The 24,757-nt window shown below is 41.3% G+C and overlaps 1 protein-coding gene across 1 annotated transcript in view; it reads left to right on the top strand.

Moving 5' to 3' along the window:
• Positions 1-15,365, top strand: part of pex6 (peroxisomal biogenesis factor 6) — a gene marked incomplete at its 5' end in the record, with an annotated part of 99,811 nt that extends 84,446 nt beyond the window's left edge. Inside the window, one exon of the mRNA XM_084460246.1 lies at positions 14,807-15,365. Coding sequence (XP_084316372.1) covers positions 14,807-14,943 — 137 coding nt within the window. The 3' untranslated portion in view covers positions 14,944-15,365. The remainder of the gene's footprint in view (positions 1-14,806) is intronic.
• Positions 15,366-24,757: the final 9,392 nt, after the last annotated feature.

Here is a 24,757-nt window from a genome sequence, read left to right as displayed (position 1 = left end):
TACTCCGCTGTGGTCAGACGCGCTGTAGTCAGATGGGCTACGGTCAGGGCTGGAGCTGGTCTGGGGCTGGGGAGGTCAGCTGGGCTGGAGCAGATGTCTAAAGACATAATGGAATGGCTGTAAACACAGGTCGACATCTGGAGGGCAATACTGGTGGAGCTGTTGGTCTCACGGGCGATGGCATCACAGACTAACTGAAAACCAAAAAGGATAAAGGGATTAGCAAGAAACTAGGTGCGGGTGGCGTAGGGCTTCTGGCATAAGGGAAAGAATCAACTAGCCATGAAACAGGTAGACATGTCAGACCCTTATCTGGTCTGGCTGGGGTGCTAATCTCCGATGGATGCTGCTTGTGCCTGGAGGTCAGACGGGCTGAAGGACCTGGCTCACAGGGCCATCGCTCACAGCGCCTTAGCTCTAAGGGCCTGGGTGATGAACATCTACTGCTGAGTAAAGTGAGATGAGTAAATTAGTGAGATGAGTAAATTAGTCTTCAAAAAGTCCTGAGTTAACTGTCAGTGTGAAAATATGCATAGACATTTCACCACACAAGCATGCATGCATACCTGCATTGATAACTGGCAGAGCAGGCCTTCCAGCTCTGGCACCTGGCATAGCTGGTCTGGTCTGAGTTCTGCCGACCGGCTGCCTGGGCACTGGAACATATAGTAGAGGTAAATAAGCTCAGATTAGTCAGCTCAAGTAGTACTCTTTTGGGACTGTTGAATGCACTTTATTATATTACCTTCGTCACTGGAGTCATAGCGCGTTGCGCTGTCTCTTCCTTGTGTCTTGGGAGTTAATCCATTGACGACTGCTGCTCAAACACCGTCGCCAAGGCACTGGCTACTTCATAATGCTCTGTGTGTTCCTCAGCAGAGACAGGTTGTCATGGCTCCTCTTGATGTGCTTGTGGAGGTAGATCTGGGAGGTGTAGGAGAATGGGCACTAAGAGCAGGAGAACACCCAAGTCTTGGACAACTCTGATCACACCTAGGAGAGCGAACGAGAGAGACCATTAAAAAGGATTCTCTCACCTGTAGTACAAGTTCAAATATAGAGTGATTATACATCATTGTAAATGAGAGCTTACTCTCAATTGATTCACAAAGTTAAATAAAGATTGAATGAATATGTAGCTAGTGGGGGGTAACAACCACACAACTGTGGAGAGAGAATGAGACACTTGGTTCCCTCCTCTACTGGTGTTCATGGCCTTGGCTGATACCACACACCTGGAATACTCCAACCCTGATTTAAAAGCATAAAAGTGGGGAACACATTCTTGAGACGGTTTCTAAAACTGGAGGAAAAAAAAAAGGAAAATTATCTTCCTCTTCCCTCTCCTCATCACTCACTTCTGCATGGGGCTGATCTCTACCCTGACGATGAGCTCGGTCTTGGAGGGCCTGTGTTGTAAGACAACAGCCTTCTGAGCATGTGTGGACCAAGCGTGTTGTGGAGCTTCCTGATCTGGTCCTCTTTGGTGATGTCCGCAAACTCCTCCAGGAAGCCCTCCAGGTTACTGGACAGAAGAGGGTAGAATGATTCAGTTTGTACATTATTAGATGTTGACATTCATGAAGTTGGATATGTTTGTGTTTGAAACAACATTCTCATACACAACACTTTTTCCATTCACATCTAATCCACTTTCTGCCAGTAGACAATTTCATACACAGCACTTTTTAATTCATGTCTAATTCACTTTACAATCACACACACACACACACAGACTTGAATCTCTAGGGGGGGACGAAGTTGAGCAGGTGGAAGAGCTCCACCAGTTTGGCTGTTCTGAAGAGGGCCAGTCAGCAGTGGCGATACATGGGATAGCGGCTCAGCACACAGCAGAACTGTGCACAGAGAGGAAGGAGGAGGAGAGAAAACCAACAACAAAAAAGGCAAGAAGGGTTAATAACTGAGCGAATCTTGAAAGTTTGCACTACAGGGAAGCAATTGCTCAATTTCCCTGATATTGTGGCGTCACTGGCGTCAGTGATGTGTCTTATGAATCTCACATGTCTACCGCTAACATTAACTCAATATCAATATTCCCATTTGTTTATCCCGTCCATGGAAACGTATGTGCATTTGTACTTACGTGTGCCTATATTGATGATCAGGTGTTTCTCCACCTCAGGGCTGGCCAGACAGAACCATCAGAGACCATTGGGCTGAGCTGAGGAGAGAGTGACATGTTAGAGTGTATATATAGTGTATATGTGCATATGTATATGGTGCTCTTCTGTTAATACTCATGAGGGCATTTAACTGAACAAGACTCACAGAGCCTGTGGGGCTGTCCCAGGACTGCCCCTGGCCAGGCCTGTCCCCGTCCTAGCGCCTCTTCCTGTCCCGCTCACCTGCTTCTTGCTCAGTTCAAACAAGAACTGGGAGGTTGGCAACTGAGAGCATGGGAGGGGGGGAGAGAGAGAGAGAGCGAGAGTGGGTGACCCTCTCGTTGGCTGACATGCACACTCCACAGGACCTTGTGATTTCTGACACGTTTAGAGGAACAGGGCAACATGTCTACCACCATAGATTTTGCAAGACACTATATTAGTAGTCCACATCATGAGTACCTATTATGCAAAATGTGGATTTGTATGTGAGGGAAAACATATCTTTATCCATTTGACGGCATGAGCAACCATTTCAACAGTTAAGAGTAACATGAAATCACATCCCAAAACCACCACTGCTGTAACCAAAAAGCCAAGATGGCTGCTATAACAAATCTTGCTAGCTAGCCTAGCTCAGTTGTTGGGGCTTCTAGTATTCTGTTAATGTTAACTTCGAATGCCTACTAACGGTGTTGTGGGTTAATGCGAAATCAATGAGTAAGCTAATTATCCGATTTTATTCCAAGCGATGAAACGAACGTGCACCATTGCCCGTAATTAGGAAACAATGGCCCACGACAACACTTCACAAACGTTATAGTGTCCACAACTGAAATATTCTCAAGTTGCCAAGCCAACATTACAATTTAAGATACAATTTACAACAAAAGCGAAAGTTATAACAATCATTGCTACAGAGTAATTTTACGTAGGCTACTTACGTAGGCTAGCCATGTACAGAAAAAGCCTAATCACGTTAGCTGGCTAGCTAGTTAGCTAACATTGGAAAGAGAGAATCTGCAGATAGAGAATCATTAACACAACGTTGGTGTCATTTATCTGGGGCGATACCAAAATACATAGCTGTATACATTGAAATTGAGATACTTACAGGATCTGTGTTGTCGCGGGGATAAAGACAGGCGTGTCTTTCTCAACCGTTTCTGTTTCAAACAAAACGGAAGGATACCCCGGCGTCGTCGTCTTCTTCGCTGGGTTTAAAGGACAATGCTCGTTTTTGACAACCTGGACCTTATTTACGACATATTATAAGACGTTTGACTCACCGAGATACACATTGGTGTAGTTCGGAGGCATGTAATACGAAAATAGCTTCCTCACTTGCTCCAGCACGCATGCGCACAGCGTGCTGGAGCAACGATTGCGCGCTGTGCGCATGCGTGCTGGAGCAAGTGAGGAAGCTATTTCGTTTCGAAAGACGTTTCTAAAGATCATGGCATGTGAAAACCACAACAGGCCTTTGCTCTATGTAAGCACAACTAGCGATTCATCAAGACAGATTGATGAAAACAACCGTTTCGCGGCAGAAAATAGATTTTTAGAAACTGCATTCTAAGTGCCCCGACCACCGCCATTACATGGATATACTGGCTCGCGCTGGATTTTAAATTTCTTCTACATACACGGAGTGTAACTTGTTTGTCTAGTTCTTCAATTCTGTGTCACCTAAGAAAGTAGCCTAATGCCTTGCATTCTTTGTTTTACGCTCACTGCTCAGCGTTCATTGCTCACATTTAGGTTGCAAAATTACACACAAAACAGACATGCAGGATTGCTCCTCATTATTACAATTCTGTAACTGTATGACTTCAAAATTTATTTTAAAACCTAAGTAATTTACAAATGTTCTGACCACTGTGACAAATGTACATTTCCAATAAAGTCAGGGTGGGACTGTAATGTAACAGCATTGTCACGTCATTTAATTACATCGTAGTTACGGATTTCAGCAGCAGTGACAGCTACATTGCCGTACAGTCTATAACATATATACATCCTAACATAAATAAGTACATGGAAGCCTAATCATTGTATTACTTTGATTAGAACAAAGGGGTCTGTACCATGGATCTAAGATAAGGGGGTTATTAGCCAACTTGCTAACCACTAGCTAAGTTAGCTATAGGCCTAACGTTAGTGACCAACAGGCTTTTAGGCCAGTCGAGCAGTAGATGCAATACCAACAACAATGAAGATACGTTCATTATGAATAATTCGCATAATATTTGACCATAAGTCGTTTGGTTACTCACATTTGTGATTTGTTGGCTAGTGGCTAGTGCCAGGGCCATCTGCTCTGTTGTCCGCCATTGCGCGGTCTGAAGAGACGCGATGCATTTTGGGGAAGTTGAGTAGGAGAAGTGACTTCACGCACCATACTCAGGAATTCTGGCGAATGTAGTATACATCCGGGCATTTCTCGTGTACAAAAATTTCACATACTATGTAGTGGAAACGCACTACATACTCAAATTGACGTCATGCATAGTATGAATAGTATGTTAGTATGCCATTTCGAACACACCCATAGTCTCGCAAGCCAGACGAGTCGACTTCTGGCCCGGACTATCAACTACGGCCCAATCTCAAACCACCCCCTAAGCCCTCGCCCTATCCACTCCCCCATCGTTTGCGTGTTCACGTCGAGCTTCGCCATGTTAAGGTCCGTCCCAAACCAATTAGCACGGAGTGCACTTGGAGTGCGAGTGGGCTGTCAACCCCTTAAATAGCAAGCCTGCATCAGTGCAAGCTCCCGATAGCCGAAGCAGGAAGTGCACGTGGCAAAGAGATGCCGCAGGAAACCGCATATAAATAAAGTTCCGTCTTCCTACACTGTCAATTATTTTAGATTATTTTACAGCACTCAAACATGTTTTTCTCACACTGATTTCACTGCCTCAAACAAAATCGCAGAATGTTGTATCAAAAGATATACCCAAAAATAGGAATCCCTTTATCCCTCAGAGCCGGCCTTAACCATCTGGGGGCCCGTTTCAAGAGCAATTATAAGAAGAAAAAAATGTATAAAATAAAAGACCCATATTCACAACAGTGTGATTTCTTTTAATTAAGGCATGCTTTGTTATTACAGTGGAATCCACTTATAGTGATCACGTCCTGCCGGGTCAAATTGATCACTGTAAGTGGATGATTATTATAACCGAATTCAACTCAAAAACATGTCATGTTTGGGCTTGTTGGATTCTGTGGGTCGAGTCAAATCCACTGATGCCCCTATCGTGACGTTTGTTCAATGTCCCTGACAGCTAGATCACCGAATTGTTTTTGGTTGAAAAAGACTGTACCTCACCTGAATCCTGTTCGGTCGGTCGGTCGACACAAAAATAAATACAATCCGATACAATACAGTGCACGCCATCTCCTTGCGAAAGTAAGGAGTTTAGCTTACTTCAGCAGGAACTCAACTCGGATGTTTCTTAGTGTGGTGTTCTTCATATCATGGTTGTCAACAAGCAGCAGAATCTTCTTCCTCTCTTAGCTCAATTTGCGATCACACTCCTTAACCACTCCATAAAGATTCTCGCTGCTTGAGGAGACTACATAAGGTAGCCTGGGGAACAGCAAGCTTCTCTGCAGCATCTCGCTGACTAGTTTTCGGCTTCTCATATGTGACCGCCGCTGGTAATTTGGTCCTCAACTAGGCATTTTCATTTTTCAGTTTTTTACAGGTTATGAAAGTGCAGATTGTAAACTTTCAAATGAGGTCTCATACATTGAAATCTGAACATATTTGAAGAAGATATGCTTATTTGAATGCTAGTACTGCCAAATCAACTTAGCTGAGAAATCTCCCTCCAAAGTTCTCCAACATTTTCACACCTCTGACTGCCAGGTAATGGGCATGAACAATGGCCTGGTAACCCCTCCCCCAGCCACTCCCCCACTGGACGATCTGTCATTATCTGTCAGAGTGGCTGTCAACTTGGGGTATTAACTGAGAGTGGCTGCCAAGTGAGGTGCTCTCTCACTGATGACCCCACTCTCTGAGTCAGTATTAATCTTGTGTTGTGAATGCAGTTAAGAACAATATAAGATGAAGTTCAAATTTAACGTTCTTTATTGTCACATACATGATATAAAGTACAAGCATAAGTAGTTAAGTGTACAAAAAAAGGCAACTGTCTAAGTGTTAAAGTGTACAGTCAGTTGTCTGTTTTATAGACAAGGTGCATAGTGTTCATTGTGATCAAGTGTACAACAAAGTAATAACAGTCCCCAGCTCAATACTCAAGGTAATAACAACAGTACTCAGCTCAGTATTCAATATTCTAACAATGCAGTCTGTGCAAGTGTGGGCAAGTCTGTGCAAGAGAACAAGCAACGCTTCAGTATACAAACAGGAAAACAGGAAAGGCTGTGGCCTTTCTCCTGCAGTGCTGTCCGTCCTGATGATCTGCAGTGAATCTACAAGCGGACAGTCTTGTTCTGAGCTGCTGTGGAGTTTGGCGGGGGACATGTGACGTCTCGTCCCTCATCAGAACAGAACTCTCTGATCTTGTCAAAGAGATACGTCTGTCTGGCCATGTCCAGTCCGGGTGGGGCTTGCACAAGAAGACCTTCTCTGGGGGGCAGGACATCAGGCTTGCGCAGCAGCTGAAACTCGACTGCCGGTGCATCACGGTGTTCTCTGGCCACAACCATGCCAGGTCTCTCAGTATCAAAACTGCAATAGAATAGAAGGAAGAAAGTACATTAAACTATTGCCCACAGTACTGGCACTCCATATAGATAAAATAGTACCAGAATGTGTTGATTAAATAGACTAGCTAATGCATGATAGGATGAACGTATTCTCACCTGTTGTGCAAAATCAAAGCTGTAGTGCATAGTGATCTTCTTGCTGGCTGGTATGGAGGGGCCCAGGGAGAGCTGCAAATCCTCACCTTTTTGCTCATCCTGTAACCAAAACAAAAAACAAAGGTGTCAGACTACCATAGCTCTCATGCTCTCTCATTCTGTTTCTCTCTATAATATAGCTACCTAGCTCGATATTAGCTGCCACGCTGGCTAGTTTAGGAACAAAGGGCTAGCTCAGCTAACTAGCATGTTAGCTAACGTTAGCTAGCTAGCCTTTGTTAGTTTGTTATGCTAGCTAGACTTAGTCACTTGTTTAGAAAGGAGCTACTGCTAAACGACTAACGTTAATGTAAACAGCACAGATAGTATAAAGATCATCTTACCCCAAAGCAAAGCAGAATGCTTGGCGGTGGTGTGATTCTGCTACGTCGTTCGCGTTTGCTTGGTAGCAACTTGCTTTGCTGATACAGTCATCTCTGTATCACAGGTCATCAAGAATAAACTCCGTGTACGAACGAGTCCTGCTCTGCTGGAGTTTTAGCTGCTCTTAAAACTCTTTCCATGTCCTGGATGCCATCCCCGTCTTCTCTTTAGCAAAAGCTGTAGCATCCATGCTTAAACTTGGGAATGAATGTAAACAAAGCTGGCGTGTTGGGGGGGTGGGGGCGGAGAACCCGGAAGCAATAGCCAATGAAACCAAATCATGCTAATCGATCTGCCCGCCCCCAAGCCCGGCTCGAAATCAGCTAAAAACTAGCTTAGTTGGCAGACTAATTAAACGTATTTCGTGAACCTAAAACTGTTGTCTGTTATAGTAAGTGGGTTCTTCACAACTTCAACTTTGGTAATACAAAATAAAACAAAAAACGAAAAAAAACGTTTTTTTATGTATTTTGCCCTCTAGCGCATTTCGGGGTTTGCCGAGTTGCGGACCAAATCACCAGCCGCTGTCACATATCGTTTGAGGAGACTGTTTTTCACTGAGAGAAAGCGCTTTTCTTTTTTCCGACATAGTGTACACAGCTAGGACAAGCCAGGTAGCTTGCTGAAAGCAGACGGTAAAAGAAAAGACCCAAAATGAACACTGTAAGCGGATTACATGATTACTATAGGTGATTTATTTAAACTGCATTTGTATAGGAATGATTCTGTCCCAAGCTTTTTGATCACTATAAGCGGATGATCAAAATAACCGTGATCACTATAAGCGGATTCCACTGTACTATTTAGTTCAAACTAATTATTTGAACTGTAATTCAGATCACACAAGATGTTTTTGATGTTTGAAATGTGTTTATACAACTTCGCAAGTCGCCAGGCCATTGGCTGCACGCATTGACAAGTGTAGGCTATGCAGCCTATCGAAATAAAAATAGATATTCAAAATAGCCTACTCAAACTAACTATTGAACTAGACCTGTCGGATCTACTGTAAAAAAATAAAATAAAAAATGTTTTAACCTTAAAGATTAAATTGTGCTCAATTTAGACTGTTTTCTTTGCTTATAGACTAGTCCGACTATTTCTGAAATTCCGACAAATGAACTTTTGGCCCGGTAGGATTATTTAACCTCAAATAGCCTAATTTCTTCTAGAGATTATTTTTAATTATGTGTATTTGCTTTAGTTGTAGAATTTACTAGTTCATATTTTTGACACTGTCAGTCATGTTCTTATGCCGCGTTCCAGATAGGATTTTGAGCCCGTAATGCCGGGCTCACACTACAGGATATTTAAAATCCTAACCAATTTCGAAATCGGGTTACATCACGCACATAAGGAGAATCTTAACAGATATTCTTTTTGCGCATCTCAAACAAGCACACACAACAAGATTTGAAAATAACAGCTCATCACACACTACAGGATCTTATCGTGCCCGAGGGAGCAACGAACCACTGGTCTCGCCGTCTCACTTGTAAAGTTGGGACGTAATAATCTTAAATATCAAACATGTTTGATATTATCCGGGCCGCCCCAATGGGTCTGCGAGCCGATAGGGAGGTATAAGATTGGATCTGTAAACCCCTCACATTACAAGATAATCTGGACCGATCATTGGCCCCGACCAACATTCCGGACCAGATTTCTCCTCCGATTGTCGGGAGGTGTGAATCGGGGATAAATCGGCCCAAAAATCCTGTAGTCTGAGCCCGGTTTAAGTTGCAACTTCAAGTCACGACTCACGACTTCATAGTGTTCCAGTCAAACTGTCTGAATGCGGGGCATTCTGGATAAATGTAAACAAGCCGATATGGTTAAAGCTTGAGATTTGGCACATTGTCAGAGCTGGCAAGCTAAACATTGTATGCCTAATTTCGCTATGCTACATTACATTTTATTTATTGACATCATCGACTTTTCGCCGTTTGCATGGTCACATTCAGGTTTACCTTAATGTTAGCTAGCTAGCACTAGCTATCTCTTGTCAACATATTTGGGCATCATTACATACACATAGCAGATTGTAGTGCATAATCGTTTGTATTATTTTGATTACATCATACAAATGTACTTTACGATGCCCTAAAGTTATCTTTGTCGCCATACCCATGGGGGCTGCCATCTTGCTTAGACGGCTGTGTGATATCAGAGAGCGCAACTGGGAGTACATCGATCTGGTACGAGTTCACGGGTGGGAAGTTACGGGTTTGACTGCCATTCCAGTGCATTTTCACGTGTAGAAGGTCGGAAAAACATCTGGAACGTGCCATGAGGCTGCGATATGCAAATGCCTCTTCACAAAGAAGGAATGCTGCCAAAGAGGCATGGAAGTAAGTTTTTAATTGATTTATGTATTTGTCTCAGGACAGTGTTATAGTATTCATTTAGAGTTCATTTGCAAAAAAATATTTGCGTTAGGATTTTTGACAATTTCTCATCATACATGGATTTAATTATAGGCCTAGTGATTTATATTTTGTATTATAAAGCATAAAAAACATTTTTCCCATAAATCCCCTAAACATGCCATGGTGACGGCCCTGTCCCGGTCGGTTCTGGTGGAGTGGGGAGTCCGTCCCATATTTGGCTTTCCATTTATATACCCTCCCCCTCGATTGAGAGTGCCCTCCACAGCTGCGAGCGACACTTCATTTGGAGGGACACTCGTTGGCGGAGTGGGAGTGGGTAGGGGGTGGTTTGGGATTGGGCCTACGTCTGGTATTCAGACGCAGAAATTTTGATGAAGGAAGTTGGGGGAAAAACGGGCGGATATCCCGTCAAATTTCCGTAGAGAGTAGTAGACAGTCCGGACCGGAAGTGATGAGTTTTTTAAAGAAGTTCCTTTTACAAATTCTAAGCGGCTGAAGTCCAGACTCTCCTCCGTAGAGAGTCTGGCTCCGAGACTACAAAACACAAAATCCTCACTTTAACCACATCTTCACTATAACAAATATATTAACAATACTATTATTTTGCGCATTTGACTTAACAGACACCACGTCTTGACCCAACGTCAGTTACTGAGATAGATAGGCTACTGTAGATATGTCGTAATAATTAAATTACATACAGATGGAGAAAAATGTGTTTGAGAACAAAGTCATAATAACAATTAAACATTATTTGTATAGCACCTTCATACAGATAAATTCAGCTCAAAGTGCTTTACAACAGAGCATTTAAATTAAAGTGTGAAATTTAATGATGCTTCATTCGTAGACTATAGGAGAAAAACACTGAGCCCAGCCTGCTAAATCTGCTCAAAGACGCCACCTGGCGGTGGTGCGTTACTAAAACAAAATAACACCCGTCTGAAATCCCAAAAGATTTCCATCGGGATTTCCCTGCCAAATACCGTGAAGGTAAAATGCTGCAGCATGGGACATTTCTAACTTCCCACATCTGTAGGCATAGCCTACGGAAATAGCCTAACACGCAGTGATCAACAACAAGCCCTGGTGAGAATGATGTCACTACACATAAAATACAATAAGTGTATTAATGAAAGTGTACATGTTAACATAGTTGTGAGTTTAAAATGCAGCTGTCCAGCCATCCAGGCAACACCAACAGTCACCAAAAAATACATTTCCATCCCTGTTTGTGTTACATGTCCGGTGCGCAAGAAAAATATAGCCTACCCTTGATTGCTATAGCTCAAACTCGTAAATCACCTTTTTGATATGCTCTTTAATGGTGGTGTGATGGGCATATTAGTGTGATAAGAGATTTGAACAGATCTTTAATTTTGCGTGTAATCGCGGATCGTTTTCCCCGTTCAAAAAGGTTGCCATGGAAATCTGTGCTAATCAGGCCTTCGGTTGTCGTTTTCGTCACAAAACAGCTCTTACGGCAGTGTTGTTCTGAGATTGACAACAACTCCAATGTCACGCAGTAATATTCTGATGTCGTTGGTAGAGTAACCTGCCTCTCGTAGTGTCTTGATCTGCGCACTTTGCTGAGCTGAAATATTGGTCATCTTGCTGTAATCACAGTATTTATTTGTCACAGTTCTGTGACGTGAAAGGCATTTGTGCGTCAAGTTCTGGTTAAATGGAAGTTAAAGATAAAATGCAAAACTTGTTTGCATGTATTGGATTGGACTTTGACTTGTGTCTGTTAGCAGAATGACTTTCATTTTGAAAAGATAGGGTCTATATTTTTCTGATAGGATTGATTTTTGACTTAAATATAATGATTTCGATAAGCAAAACATGCATGGAAACAAATAAATTACTTATTTTGTAATTACATTGGTCTCCGACATTGCAGGGTTATTTTGACGGTAGTAAATTATTGATTGGATCTCTAGGTTAGGATTCTAGCTTCTGATTGGCTGGCTAGGTTGTCAGAGAGAGTTTGATTGATAGCCTAGTTCTATTAATACATCCATGTTAATAGCCTATTTGCCTTATTCACCTGGCAGCCATATTGGTCAGCCTGGGGTGTGGATGCGGAAGTGCCCGTTGACTTCAATGTTAAAAGTTCACTGTAAAAACACCACTTCAAGAACCCAAATAGTCAAAATAACAGGCTGAATACACTATCAGGGTTACAAACTAATCATTACCAGACTGATTGTTTTTCACTGCCGTTGTTTTCATGTTTGGAAATACATGGAGGTGAATGAGCCATACATGGAGGTGAAGAGCCATTCACTCCCATGTATTTTCAAACGCGAAAACAACGGCAGTGAAAAACAGAGTCTGGTAATGATGAGTTTGTAACCCCGATAGTGTATTCAGCCTGTTATTTTGACAATTTTGGTTCTTGAAGTGGTGTTTTTACAGCGAACTTTTAACATTGAAGTCAACGGGCACTTCCGCATCCGCACCCCTAATTACGTCAGACTGACCAATATGGCAGGTAAGGCGAATAGCTAGACTTATCCATGGCTTGACTTGCTACACTAGCTCGCCACTCGCCAGCAACGAACCTGGACTATGCTATTGCAACACTTGGATTGTGGGGGAGGGGGGTGCGTAGCAGGCTTTTTGCCAGTCTGCCGCAACTGTTGGGCTGAATTCGCTAGTTTGTTTGATAGATGGATGGATTTAACACTGCAAAGTATTATGCAAGTATTATGTAGGCCTATCTGTAAGAGATTAATGTTTGTAACCATTAACTCAGATAGGTAGATTATCAGCATTTATCCCCAGCCTCAATTTATTTGATTACACTTTTGCGTGAGGACTTTCCTCTACGTGTTTTCATTCATTTTAACCACCATCTCATCTACAGTATGCTACTTTGTGTTGCTGCATTTTTACCTTCATGCTTTTATGTTTTTAGAGCGCAATTAACATTTTCCAGGATTCCCAATTAAGTCCATCCATTAATCCAACTTTGTCCTGAGCGCAGCAGTCCATGTAGCCTCCCGTAACCAACAACACCAACAAATACATTTCAATCTTCGTTTGCGTTCCATGGCTGGTGTGCATTCCCTGGTTTAAAGTAATCTCTTTTTTGTGACCGTTGCAAAAAGCTACTTTTATTATCTTTTCCATAACAGGCTGCTTGGTACTGTCCAATGACTAGTTGCTGCTATGAGAGACAGGATCCCAGCTGACTTGCACCCCCTCCCATCCCGCGGCAGAGGGTTATCAACAGCGCTGGGACTCCGCCTCTCATCGCTAACCAGCAACTGGGCCAATTTAGCTAATGGTACAGTAGCTCGATACTAAATTACTCAAACTGAATAAATATGACACAGATAAGCACGAAGCTGTCTATAGTTATTTAATTTTGATATAAAGTTAATTTAATCTTGATATAACTAAGACATCTGCTAAAAAAAAGAAAAAATCCACCGACAGATTTAGCTACAATGTCTGTTGTGTAAACAACTTGTTGTGTAAATACAATCTTCAAAGTTCTTCATCATCAGTCAAAGTCAAATCAATGAGGCACTGGAAACACTGAGTCCGATGCAACAGGCTTTATTGCTTATTCAGCAGTACAAGGCAACAAGACCGGTGGGTTCTCGAGAAGACACACACTCCTACTGACTTGTGCAGCTCCTTATATATCTTTTCAGGGCGATCCCCGCCCTTTTAGCTTGATCACAACCCATTTTTTAAAACACACCCCTAAGTTGGCGTGATTCTAATGGTGTATTGAAATATGCATTGTAAGTGCTTCCCCCTAGTGGTAAGAGTCCCAGTGTGATTCTAATGGTGTCTTAAAAATGCACTGCATGTGCTTCCCCCTAGTGGTAGGAGAGCTGGGTCATCTATTTATGACCCCATTAGCTTTTTCCTGGAACTGGCCTATTTAAAAAAAAAAAAAAACATGCAAAACACCCATGTACGTCATGTACACCTGTTTGGCAACCAAACCTGTTTTGGCAGATAAAACTTGATTGAGTGGGGAAATTTTGCACTTAACATAAGCTGTGTCAATTTGAGTAATCACACATGGAGGGATTAATACAACTTGTTCATCCCTTGTTTAGACATTCTTTCTGGTGCTTAGAGAGGATTTTTGCTAAGTGATTGGTGTTTAGATAAAATTCTGTGCTAAGTGCTCCATCGGGATTTTCCGATACTTAACACATTCTTGTCTGTGTACATCAGTGTTTCTTGTTTAAACTACACTCTATTACTAAATGTTTAATACCATCATTAATCAAGACAGAGGGACTAAATCAAATTAAATCACAACATGTCCATGAACATTTAAGCTAGGTTGGCGAATTACTGTCGCCTCAACTTCCACCAAATTTGTTGACAAATTATTGACCGTAAACTTTACGCTGACATGCCGCAACGTTTTGCTGTTGTCCTGCTAATGAGAGTTTGAGTTTGTTGGTTTGACAGTGCGTTGAGATCCCGCGGGTAAGATTACTACCCCCAAGGGCTCACTACTGTACCATAATGAATCTAATTAAAGCATGTACCATAATTAATCTAATTAAAACATATACCACAAATAATCAAATTAAAACATAGTTCATCTAATTGAATTAAAACATATACCATAATTAATCTTATTAAAACAGGGACACAAATCATGAGATTAGGTCATTCACTGATCAAAACTTTACTATAGTTTTCAAAACATAATACTACAGTGCAAATGTTGTGGCAGTTACTTTATGTAACACATTCTTAATTCCACTCAAAAATCAACCAGTTTGAATAAAAGTCCTTGAAGATATATAAAATAACAGTTCATTGATTTCAATTCATCGTGTCCTTTAAGGACCCACTTAAAGTATGGTAATGGGCTCTGCTCCTAACATCCTGTAGCGACCTCAAACCAAGCCACAAATGTAATAGGCACTCATTTTGTCTTGGCATCTCTTCATCCTCTCTCTCTCTCTCTCTCACTCACACTCTTCCCTGATTTCTCTGTCCTCTTTCTGTCTGTTATCTGGATCTCTCTTGAGCTCTCAGGTCTGGACACCGAGGAGTCTCCTCTGCTGCTGTCTGCAGAGGACTTTGACTGCGCTCTGCTCAGCCTCAAACCCTCCGTCTCAGACCAAGAGCTGCTCAAATATAAACACATTCAGCAGAAACTCACTGCAAAATAACGAAGCCACTCCCAACACTCGCTGTCCCCCGTGTCAGCTAAGATGTGCACCTCTGTGCTGTGCTGCGCCAAACCTTCTACCAAAGTGTTTATTCCTTTAGACTGTTGGCTCTCAACTCCTACAAGGAGTTTTTTTGGACTATTTTTTGGTCACTTTGCACTTAAGCAAGGGTATGAAATTACTACGAAAATTATGATTAATGGGAAGTATTGCCGGTGTAAGCAAAGTTTGTGCAGCTCATAGTATGTGCCAGTATGCAAGTATATTTGTTGTATGTATGTAGGTTAATTTAGGAATTTAGAATGTAATCTGATCACCAATAACTGAGTTGAGATCACTGGTTGAAACTGATTCCAGTAGCCAATGCAGTTTTTTTCTAATCTTGCATATAACTGAAGGTAGAAACCACCTTTTTCTATCAATAAAGCCAATGTACTAAAACAAAATAACGTACCATGTTCTTGATGTTACCATTTCAGGAATGAATGTCTCAGTCTACTGTGTACAATTCAGTCTACTGGTTTGAATGAAATCAAGTGTTCTGTCCATCTCCATCCAGTAGATTGTTTACATCACATACATCCAGTAATAGAAACGTAAACAGATGGTTCATGAAAAATACAAAATATATTCACCACTTAAAGCAGAATGATATTGCTAGGTCAGCACAGGATGGACAAACACATTCAAACCAACAGCTACCGTATGTTCATCCATGAATATTCAAACCAACGGCTACCATATCCATGAGTCATCTTGAGTGTCTTTGGTCACACTTTATAGTAAGATAGCAGTTTATTCTTTAATGAAATACTTTGTCACAGCAGGTATGTATGGGTAACAAGGATTAGGTTCCCATAATGGTACATTACGAGATAAATTTGGATGGGTATGTTGTGTTTCAAGTATCGTAGTAAGTTAGAGGACTAAGTTGTAAGTCTGACAATTGTGCAATGACTGGAAATCTCGTACAAATAGAACAGCTTAATATAAAGTGTTACCCTATTGAATTGATACATTTGATATTACTTGTATTATATATTCTACTGTATGATGCTATCAATGGCTAAGATAATTTTGTGAGGCGAGTCCTTGTGCTTGGTGTCATATGGTAGCAGAGACAACAGAATAAGGACAAACAAAACTTGAAATGATTAGTGATTAAATGCATTAACTTTCATAATGTGCAAATGTAATACGCTTCTTTATTAAGTAAATGACGGTCGGTCAGTAGTTAAAAGGAATATCTTTGCTTTAAATAAGTTGGATGGTTAGAGCATGTTTTACCATAATGGATGGACTTGGCATAAACAAAGCATCCAGATAACTGAGTGTATATATTATCAGATATATGGTGCTGGTCTTCTTATAAAATGTGTCAATAATAAATATTACATTAGTACCAGATGACATTAAGTAAATTCATAATTGCCATATCCGGTTTGCTCCTCATCCTGTTAAACGGGCTGCTAATCTGGATGATGGGAGCACTGAGTAAAGTCTAGTCATTTTAGCAAAGCCCTCGGTCACAAAAAGTGTTTAACCACTACAGGTAAACCTCTTCTTACTTTCTGGTCTCTGTGACCTATGGTTTATCAATGAGGGGGAATTATGGCGATGGTTAATCTAACAGCACGGCTCCGCTGCAGATGTCAGACGTCCATTCTACTGCCAAAAATCAAGCAATGAACCTCTGCGATTCTCTAAATTTGATGCTGGCATCGAACGTGACACAGTGGCTACAGTGGAGCCAAAGGGTTAGGCCCAGAGGAACATCACTACTGAACCTTTTATGTGTGGTTAATCGACTGAGCCTTCTATGCATCTGTGGTTAATCTACTGAACCTTCTATGTGTGGTTAATCTACTAGGATTTCTATGTATGGTTAATCTATTGAGCCTTCTATGTGTGGTTAATCTACTGAACCTATATCCGTGGTTAAACTACTGAGCCTTTATGCGTCTGTGGTTAATCTACTGAACCTTCTATGGTGGAGTTAATCTACGGAACCTTCTATGGTGTGGCTAATCTACTGAACCTTCTATGTGTCTGTGGTTCTATGCATCTGTGTTTAATCTATTGAGCCTTATATGCGTCTGTGGTTAATCTGCTGAACCTTCTATGCGTCTGTGGTTAATCTTCTGAACCTTCTATGCGTCTGTTGTTTATTCACTTGCAGAGCAGCAGTGATTTTCACTCATTCTAGCACAAATCCACTTGGAAACAAATCATTTGCTCTGACTTGGAAAACACCCCAAGTACCCTACTGTAAGAATGCCACTAGATATTAATCCACTAGATATCAATAATGTACAAGTCACACTCATTGTAGTGTAATGAACCATAACAAATGTGTATTTCAAGAGAAAGATGTACAGATGGGTGTGTAGGAAAAGTTCCTGATTAATCCGGGGGTCTAGATCTCTGTGGTCGATCCCTGGTGTTCATGAGAAACCTGGAACCCCTCTTCTGTTTGCTTTGGCTTTTAGTCCGTGGCTTTGGCAGAGATTGAAAACATAGTTGTTCCACGTCTTGGTCTTCCATGTCTGACTGGGCCAGGTAGAGCCTTCTTTCTAAGGCCTCAAGTGAAATGTGGCATCCGATTGCAGGTTCTGTAAGAAAAGGAAAATGCTTTTTTTTCATATTTATAACATAAATTATATTGATTGGTATTGTCAGATACATTATAAGACTCGCCACTTTGGCAGACCGTCTGGTTGTGATAAAATCAGCACTGCGTTTTAAGAACCACACTTCCCACAATCCTCCACTCACTCGCTGTAACGATGGGAAAAATGATAACAAACGCGTGTGGAGCAGACTGGACTTGAAGATTTAGCTACTTTCTGGAAGGATGGCTTCAATGCAGGTAAATACCGGTGTTGAATTTGGTTGATTTTCAGAGAAATGTTGGTTTAATCTGATCCTGTTAGCTGTTCCTAATTATAATGATTGACCTTTGAGTTTGGCTGTCAGCTGGAGTTTTCTGTAAGAAACGGTGTCTCTCTTCCATAGACTTATGAGATAGAGATAACATTCCATGGCTGGTACACTCTGTGCCAAACACAATTGTTGTGGTTAGCGCCGAGGCGGCGTAGCTTATCTTAACCTTGCAATGCCAGGAGCCACATGAGAGACCAGACCAGTCTTATCGGAGAAGAGACAAGGGGGGGGACACCCGAACCATAAGAACCGTGCTCGAGCTCAGATGCTTTGATTTTGAGTTCAGACAGCATACAGAGAGGTCAACTGTACATTAGACTTTATGGCATCGTCTTTTGTATGTGAAACCTTCTGGAATAAACAGCTTTTGCTTGTCGCTCAAATCCTGTGTTGGAGAGATTCATTTGGGATACATCAGAACAAGGAGACACTGGACTGTGGTATTTTGTGAGATTGGGGGCCATCTTTTATTGTAATCAAAACGCAGAGCTGAATAAGGACAATAATAATAAAAGACAACGAAAGTCAACACCGGTCTTTTATGTGCATGTACATTTCGTTTCACGGGGCGAAGTGTTCGTTGTCTTCCTGATATTGTGACAAGCAAAACATGTCACTTCAGTTTCCACCACAAGATTTCCTCCCAAGACTTGCCAGTACACAAAAATAATAAATTCACAGGGTGTCATGCAGTCTCATGTCACGAAAATGATTTTTGGGGTCTTATAAGATTCTGTGACGTCATGTTGAATTTGTGTATTTTGCCTCTCAACAATTCAAATGTTCAATGTCATTCATACTTGAACAATGTAAGGCAAAAAGACGCTATTAGTTGAATATTAATGTGAACATACAACTGCATTTAGTAAAAATAAAAAATAGTAAAAATAAATGTACTGTCATGCGCCGCTATGGTAACCCGACACTCCACGTGGGAGCAGGAGCCGGGCGGCAGGACATAGGAAGCCCCAGCACATTAGCATTAGTTTAGCCAAGAGTGAGGAGAGCATAATAACACTAACAGATGGAAAAAGAGAAATTAGCGAGAACAAAGAAAATGCCGGTGGCGAGAGTGAGGGGGATGTTGTGCATCAAGAAAAGGACCACATTCCAGCGGCATATGGAACTATTTTGGGTTTAAATCTGACAACGAATTAAAAAAAGATGACATTTGCAAGCTTTGTTTTGCTGTCGTTGCTGCAACGGAAGGTAATACTACAGATCTCATGAACCACCTGAAACGTAACCACAAAATTGAACATGATTAAGTTAAGAAGGCACAACAACAAACCACATTGCAAAAGTCCAGTCAGTCGCCAGACGACACAGACATCAATAACGCTATGCAGTGCATCACCATTTCCACAAAATGATCGACGGCAGAAGGAGATTACCGAAGCAGTCACTTATTTCTTAGCTAAGGACATGGCACCAATTTACACAGTTAACAACGAAGGGTTCAAGAATATGGTGAAGACACTGGATGAGCGGTACTCGTTGCCCTCTCGAAACTACTTCTCACGTGTTACATTGCCTGAACTGTACACCAAGACTCGAACCACAGTCGAGGCAGAGCTGCAAGATATCCATCATTTCGCGGCAACAACAGATCTGTGTTCAAGCCGAACTATGGAGCCATATATGAGCCTCACAGTACATTTCATCAACAGTGATTTCTCCATGAAAAGTAGGTGCCTACAGACAGCATACTTTCCGAAGGACCACACGGGAGAGGAGCTTTCAGATGGTCTAAGGGAGAGTCTCAACTCCTGGGGTTTGGATGAGGGAAGAATGGTGTGCATCACTACGGACAGTGGATCAAACATTGTGAAAGCAGCTTAACTAAACAACTGGACAAGGCTTCAGTGTTTTGGCCACAGGCTACATCTGGCTATAGGTGAGCTGTGTGTATTGCATTTCATCCCACAGTAAAATCCCCTGTTCATTTAAAACTGAGTGTAGAGGTAAATTAACTCAGAATATTGTACTGAACAACATGTTTATCTATTTGAATTATTCATTCATTTATTAATTTGGCTAATTACCGTTTTAAATTGTATAGGCTCTAAGACCACATCCATTTGGGTACAGTTTTATTCTCTGACTTAAAATAATACTGAGGATTTTACTGTGCATCATTATGTATTTTAATCTAAATGAACTACTGTTTTAAATTACTTAAAACTGAACTGAAAACCATTACCACACACAATTTAGTTATGCTTCTAAAATGCTTCTAATTGTATTTTTAAATAATGTTTTACAGTTTTTCATGTAAGAAAATGTACAGAATTAAGTGAATTTATAGCAAAAATGATAACATTTTTATTTTATTTTGCAGAGAATGCAATGAGACGACCAAATTGACCAAGCTATGGGTGTTTGTAAAAAGACTGTGAGCGCCTTCAGCCACAGTTGGAGGCGGAAGCAAGAGCTTGCTAAAGAGCAGAATGAGCTCAACCTACCTCAACACCAGCTAAAAACTGAGTGCCCAACAAGATGGGGATCCTGACTTGCTATGGTCCACCGGGTCCTTGAACAGAAAGAGTGCATTGCACGTGTTCTTCCCAAAGTTAAGGTCCAGAGCGCTAGACGCAGTGTTCTAACATGGTGTGATATTGAGGTCCTTCAAGTGATCAACAAGACGCTCACCCCACTGGCAGACTTCACTGATGCCCTCTCAGGAGAGCAATATGTTAGCCTCTTCTCTGTGAAGCCAGCCCTCCACCTCTTTGAAACACTGTTGGCAGTGGAGGAAGATAACACTAAACTCACACAACAAATTAAGACAAGGATCCTGCAGTACGAAAAGTACAGTGATGCAAACACACAGGAGCTGCTCGACATAGCCACAACTCTGGATCCAAGATTTAAACTGGACTATGTCAGCGACGACACCAATATTTGTTTATATTATATCTATTATGTATATATTAAATAGTTTACTTTAGTTAATCAAACTGTGTTTTTAAATGCTGAGAGATATTACTTAAGATATCAAGTGTAGAATATTGAGACTAACTTTTTAAAATATATATATTTTCTCTTTTCAAGTAGAGTGCCTCCACAACTTCCTCCAGTGCCATGGACCCCCCTGGTGGAAACAAGAGGAAGACCTTAGGCAGCTTTTTTAAAGCAGCAAATGGCAATGAGGCAGCTGCAGCTGTACCTGTAGAGCTCGATGTTGACTTGGAGCTAAGCTCATATCTGCTCACAAGAAACATAGACAAGGAGGAAGACCCCTTAAAGTGGTGGAAGGAAAACAAGGGACACTATCCAAGATTGTCTGTGCTGGCCAGGAAATACCTTTGTATTACAGCCACCAGTACCCCTTCAGAAAGGGCTTTCAGTACAGGGGGGAACATTGTAACTTGCCATCGTTCCTCCCTGAAGTCTCAGAATGTCAACATGTTGGTGTTCTTAGCCAAGAACCTTTAAGTACAGTAGTTGGAACTTGGAATGGGGGCCAGCTGGCTAGGCGTTCTAAAGCTGTAGCTTTACATTCTGTTTTTTATTTTACACCCAACACAGCAGTATTGAGTTATTTTTTGTTATACTTTAAAGTTTGAGTCAAGCACTTTGTTTAAGTCAAGTAAAATATTTTCAGTAAAGGGGGCATTATAGCTTGCTTGCATTCCTCCTCCTCCTTTGTTCAGCATTCAGCAGCAAGATACTTATTTATTTTTGTTATTCTGTTTATTCCAAGAGAGAGTTGAGTTTAAAGGGGACAGCAAATGCAAATTTTCAACAATTTAAAATAAGTCTTTGGGTTCCCCAATATGTCTTTGAGTATTTTACCAGAAAATACCACTCGGATTGAGTGTTATATATGCCTATTTTGAGCTGCGCTCTAAACCGCCAGGATTGATTTTTTTTTTTCTACGCAAAAGAGCTGCCCCTCCTCCACGCCCACTCCGTGATGTCAATCCATTGAGAATGAAAGCGTGAGAGAGTGTAGCTACGTTACTGAAACAGTTTTGCGGTGCAATCATAGTTTGCCAGAGCATGGCGAATGTTACACTAGGGTTGCACAAACACAATATCATACAACATCGAATCATTACATTTACTTTCACATTTGCTGTCTAACAGCAGTCCAACGACTGCAGATAGCCATCAGCTAGATTCTGTTGGCTGAGGGGGAATCCGATGATGTCCACATCTAAACATTTGATCAATTTTACTAACTGCTAGATCAACGATAAGCCTACCAATGTCCTTCACTAACGTTGCATGCATCTGGGATGAAGCTAACTAGCTTTGGTACTAGTCTATAGCTAGACAAAGAAAAACAGCACAATTACTTACACTTCCTGCATGATTTCTGCGGACAGTAGGTATAGCTTTATCATCCAGGTTGAGATGACTTGAAAATCCTGCGTTGTACTGATCCAGATTGATAAGCAATCTGGCAAAGAATGGTGAGCACAGACCAACAGCCTCTTAGGAACTTGAGCGGCTACGTTGCCATCAAAAATAGACTTATCCACTCAGGTCTTCTGTCCACTGAGGTTGGGAGACGATGTAGTGTTTATGCTGGTTATTACACCCAAGAACAGAGCATTTAAGGTACGCAGACATTATGCTAGCTTGTGAGGCCAGCAACACTCCAAAACTTTATAGCCAGGTGAGGCAGGTAGACGGGGATATTCAAACGAGGGCGGGATTATTATGAGTCTCTGCTTCAGACGTCAGAAACATAGATCGAATTGAGTCACCCGCTGGGAGCTGGGTTTTCTGCATTTCGCCACCCACAACAAAATGAATGGGTTGTCTTACCTGATCGTTTGTGTGGTGGTAGGGCTATCAGAGACTCAAATGTATATGCAAAAACACTGAAAGGGAGTTTTGCATTTTCTGTCCCCTTTAAGTCAAGCACTTTGATGTCTGTTACTCTGTTTAAAGCCACAGTAGGCTGTCCATGTACAAAGTTTGATTTTATTTATTCTAAAGCTGTAAGTTAACATTCTATTTTTTAAACTTTATTTAAATTTTTTACAAGAGACTTGAGTTTTAAGTGAAGCACTTTAAGAAAATGTCTGTTAAAAGCCAACTAGCTGTTTACTCGCATATAAGAGCGCAATAAATATTTTCGAGAAATGAGAATCATGTGAGAGAATCGTGATCTCAATTCTGGTGTCGAAAAATTGAGGTTCTCATTTTAGCCAGAATCATTCAGTCCTAGTCCCATATCACTTTAGGTGCTGAGCATGTCAGACACACAATCTGCATGAAGGCTGGGGTTTAGATAAGGATCAGACAGAACTATAGCTCCCTAAGTTCTGGGACAGATTATAGCTGGCTGCGCTACACTAAAGAATGTCTGGTCCATGATGTTTGTATTATTAAATTCAGTGCATTTCGGTGTGTATTGATTTTTTTGTTCGGTCCTGATCTGGACTGCAATCCACTTAATGTATTTGACAATGGATATTTTGCAGATCTGGTGAAGTGTTTTCACCTTTTTACCTTTAAATGATAGGAGTTGGCATTGTTCATTATATATGTAACTACTTGCACTGGGGTTAGAGGAAGCAGCCCACATTGGAGAGCTGAGAGAATGGCAAGAGCCAATAGTGCCAAAGAGCCAGTTATATATTTCGTATATAACGAAATATAATTTTGATCTTAATGAGAAATCTCTTAAAATTGCAGTTATAAAAAGAGGTTTAAAAGCTAACTAATGGTCCTTCATTGAAACTAGACTTGAAACTAGCCAATTGAAAGTTTGCCACTGAGCATTTATGGTCAAGTTTTAGACTTTAGACTATTTATCTAGCACCATTCATACAAATTAATGTAGCAAAGTGCTTTACATAAAAGGATAAGGATAAATACATATGTGGGCAGTGAGACCTATAGGGTTAATCATATTGACACCGCCCCTTTAATTTAATCCTTAAGTCAGGCATAGCGCCAGGACAATCAGGTCCTCCAACAATTGCCTAGCAGAGTAGCTTGTGGGGAAATGTTTGGTGTGGTTGTTGGTCGCTATATATTGAGAACTGTGTCCTGGGATCGTTTTATGCAGGCCACAACACGAGTACACAAACAATTCAGTGCTTCTACCTCCCGATTGACAACAGGCTTGATTGGTGCTGCCAGCCGCTGTTCTTTTACGTTTTGTCTAGGCTCCCTAGTATTGCTGCTCACTGTAGTTTTAAGCCGATGCTTTTGTCATTTTTATTATTTTAATTCTATAGGTAGGCTAGGCTTGTACTAGGCCATCCACTGTTTTGCATAACACAGGCCCTTGACTGGGGACTCCTCACTCGTATTGAAGCTCTGTACTCACTAGATTGTCGTGCCCGTTTTGAAGTGCTTGCGTGCATCTTATTTATTAACCCGGGGTTTTTTTTTGTTTTTTTTTACATTTTCTTTATGTTACTCTAATGCCGTGTGAGAGTGGCTCTACGCCCTGAGTTGGCTTTTCTGCCGTGATTATGTTTCAATGTTTCATGGACAAGTATCGTAAGTGTAGACTTTATCCGAGCTTCCTTTATGTTCCGAACTGAGACCTAGTTTTAGCGTTGTCTATTGTGGATGACCTGTACTGTCTTTTTAATCTTGTACTAGGGAAGGTGTAACTGCTATTGTATGTTCTTCAACCGATGCGCTGATACATTTTGTAATATTGAGAAACCATGTTTGTTCATTTAAATTGAACACGTACCTGTAACTACCTCGGGTCTCCCACCCTGTAATTGTACTAGCAGCACAGATTTATTTTTAGTGGGTATAAAGAACAGCGGTTGGCAGTGAAGAAAGCACCCCCAGTGGACTGACAGTACTCGAGCCTTGCACCGCCTTACCACTAGGTGGCCCTGCTTTTGGACTGTGTTAGGACAGTGTCCCAATCGACAGATGGAGG

Source organism: Borostomias antarcticus (assembly GCF_949987555.1).
Source record: "Borostomias antarcticus genome assembly, chromosome: 31".
NCBI classification, from domain to species: Eukaryota; Metazoa; Chordata; class Actinopteri; order Stomiiformes; family Stomiidae; genus Borostomias; species Borostomias antarcticus.
The sequence above is the reverse complement of the archived record's forward strand: the minus strand, read 5'-3'. Positions and strand labels throughout refer to the sequence as shown.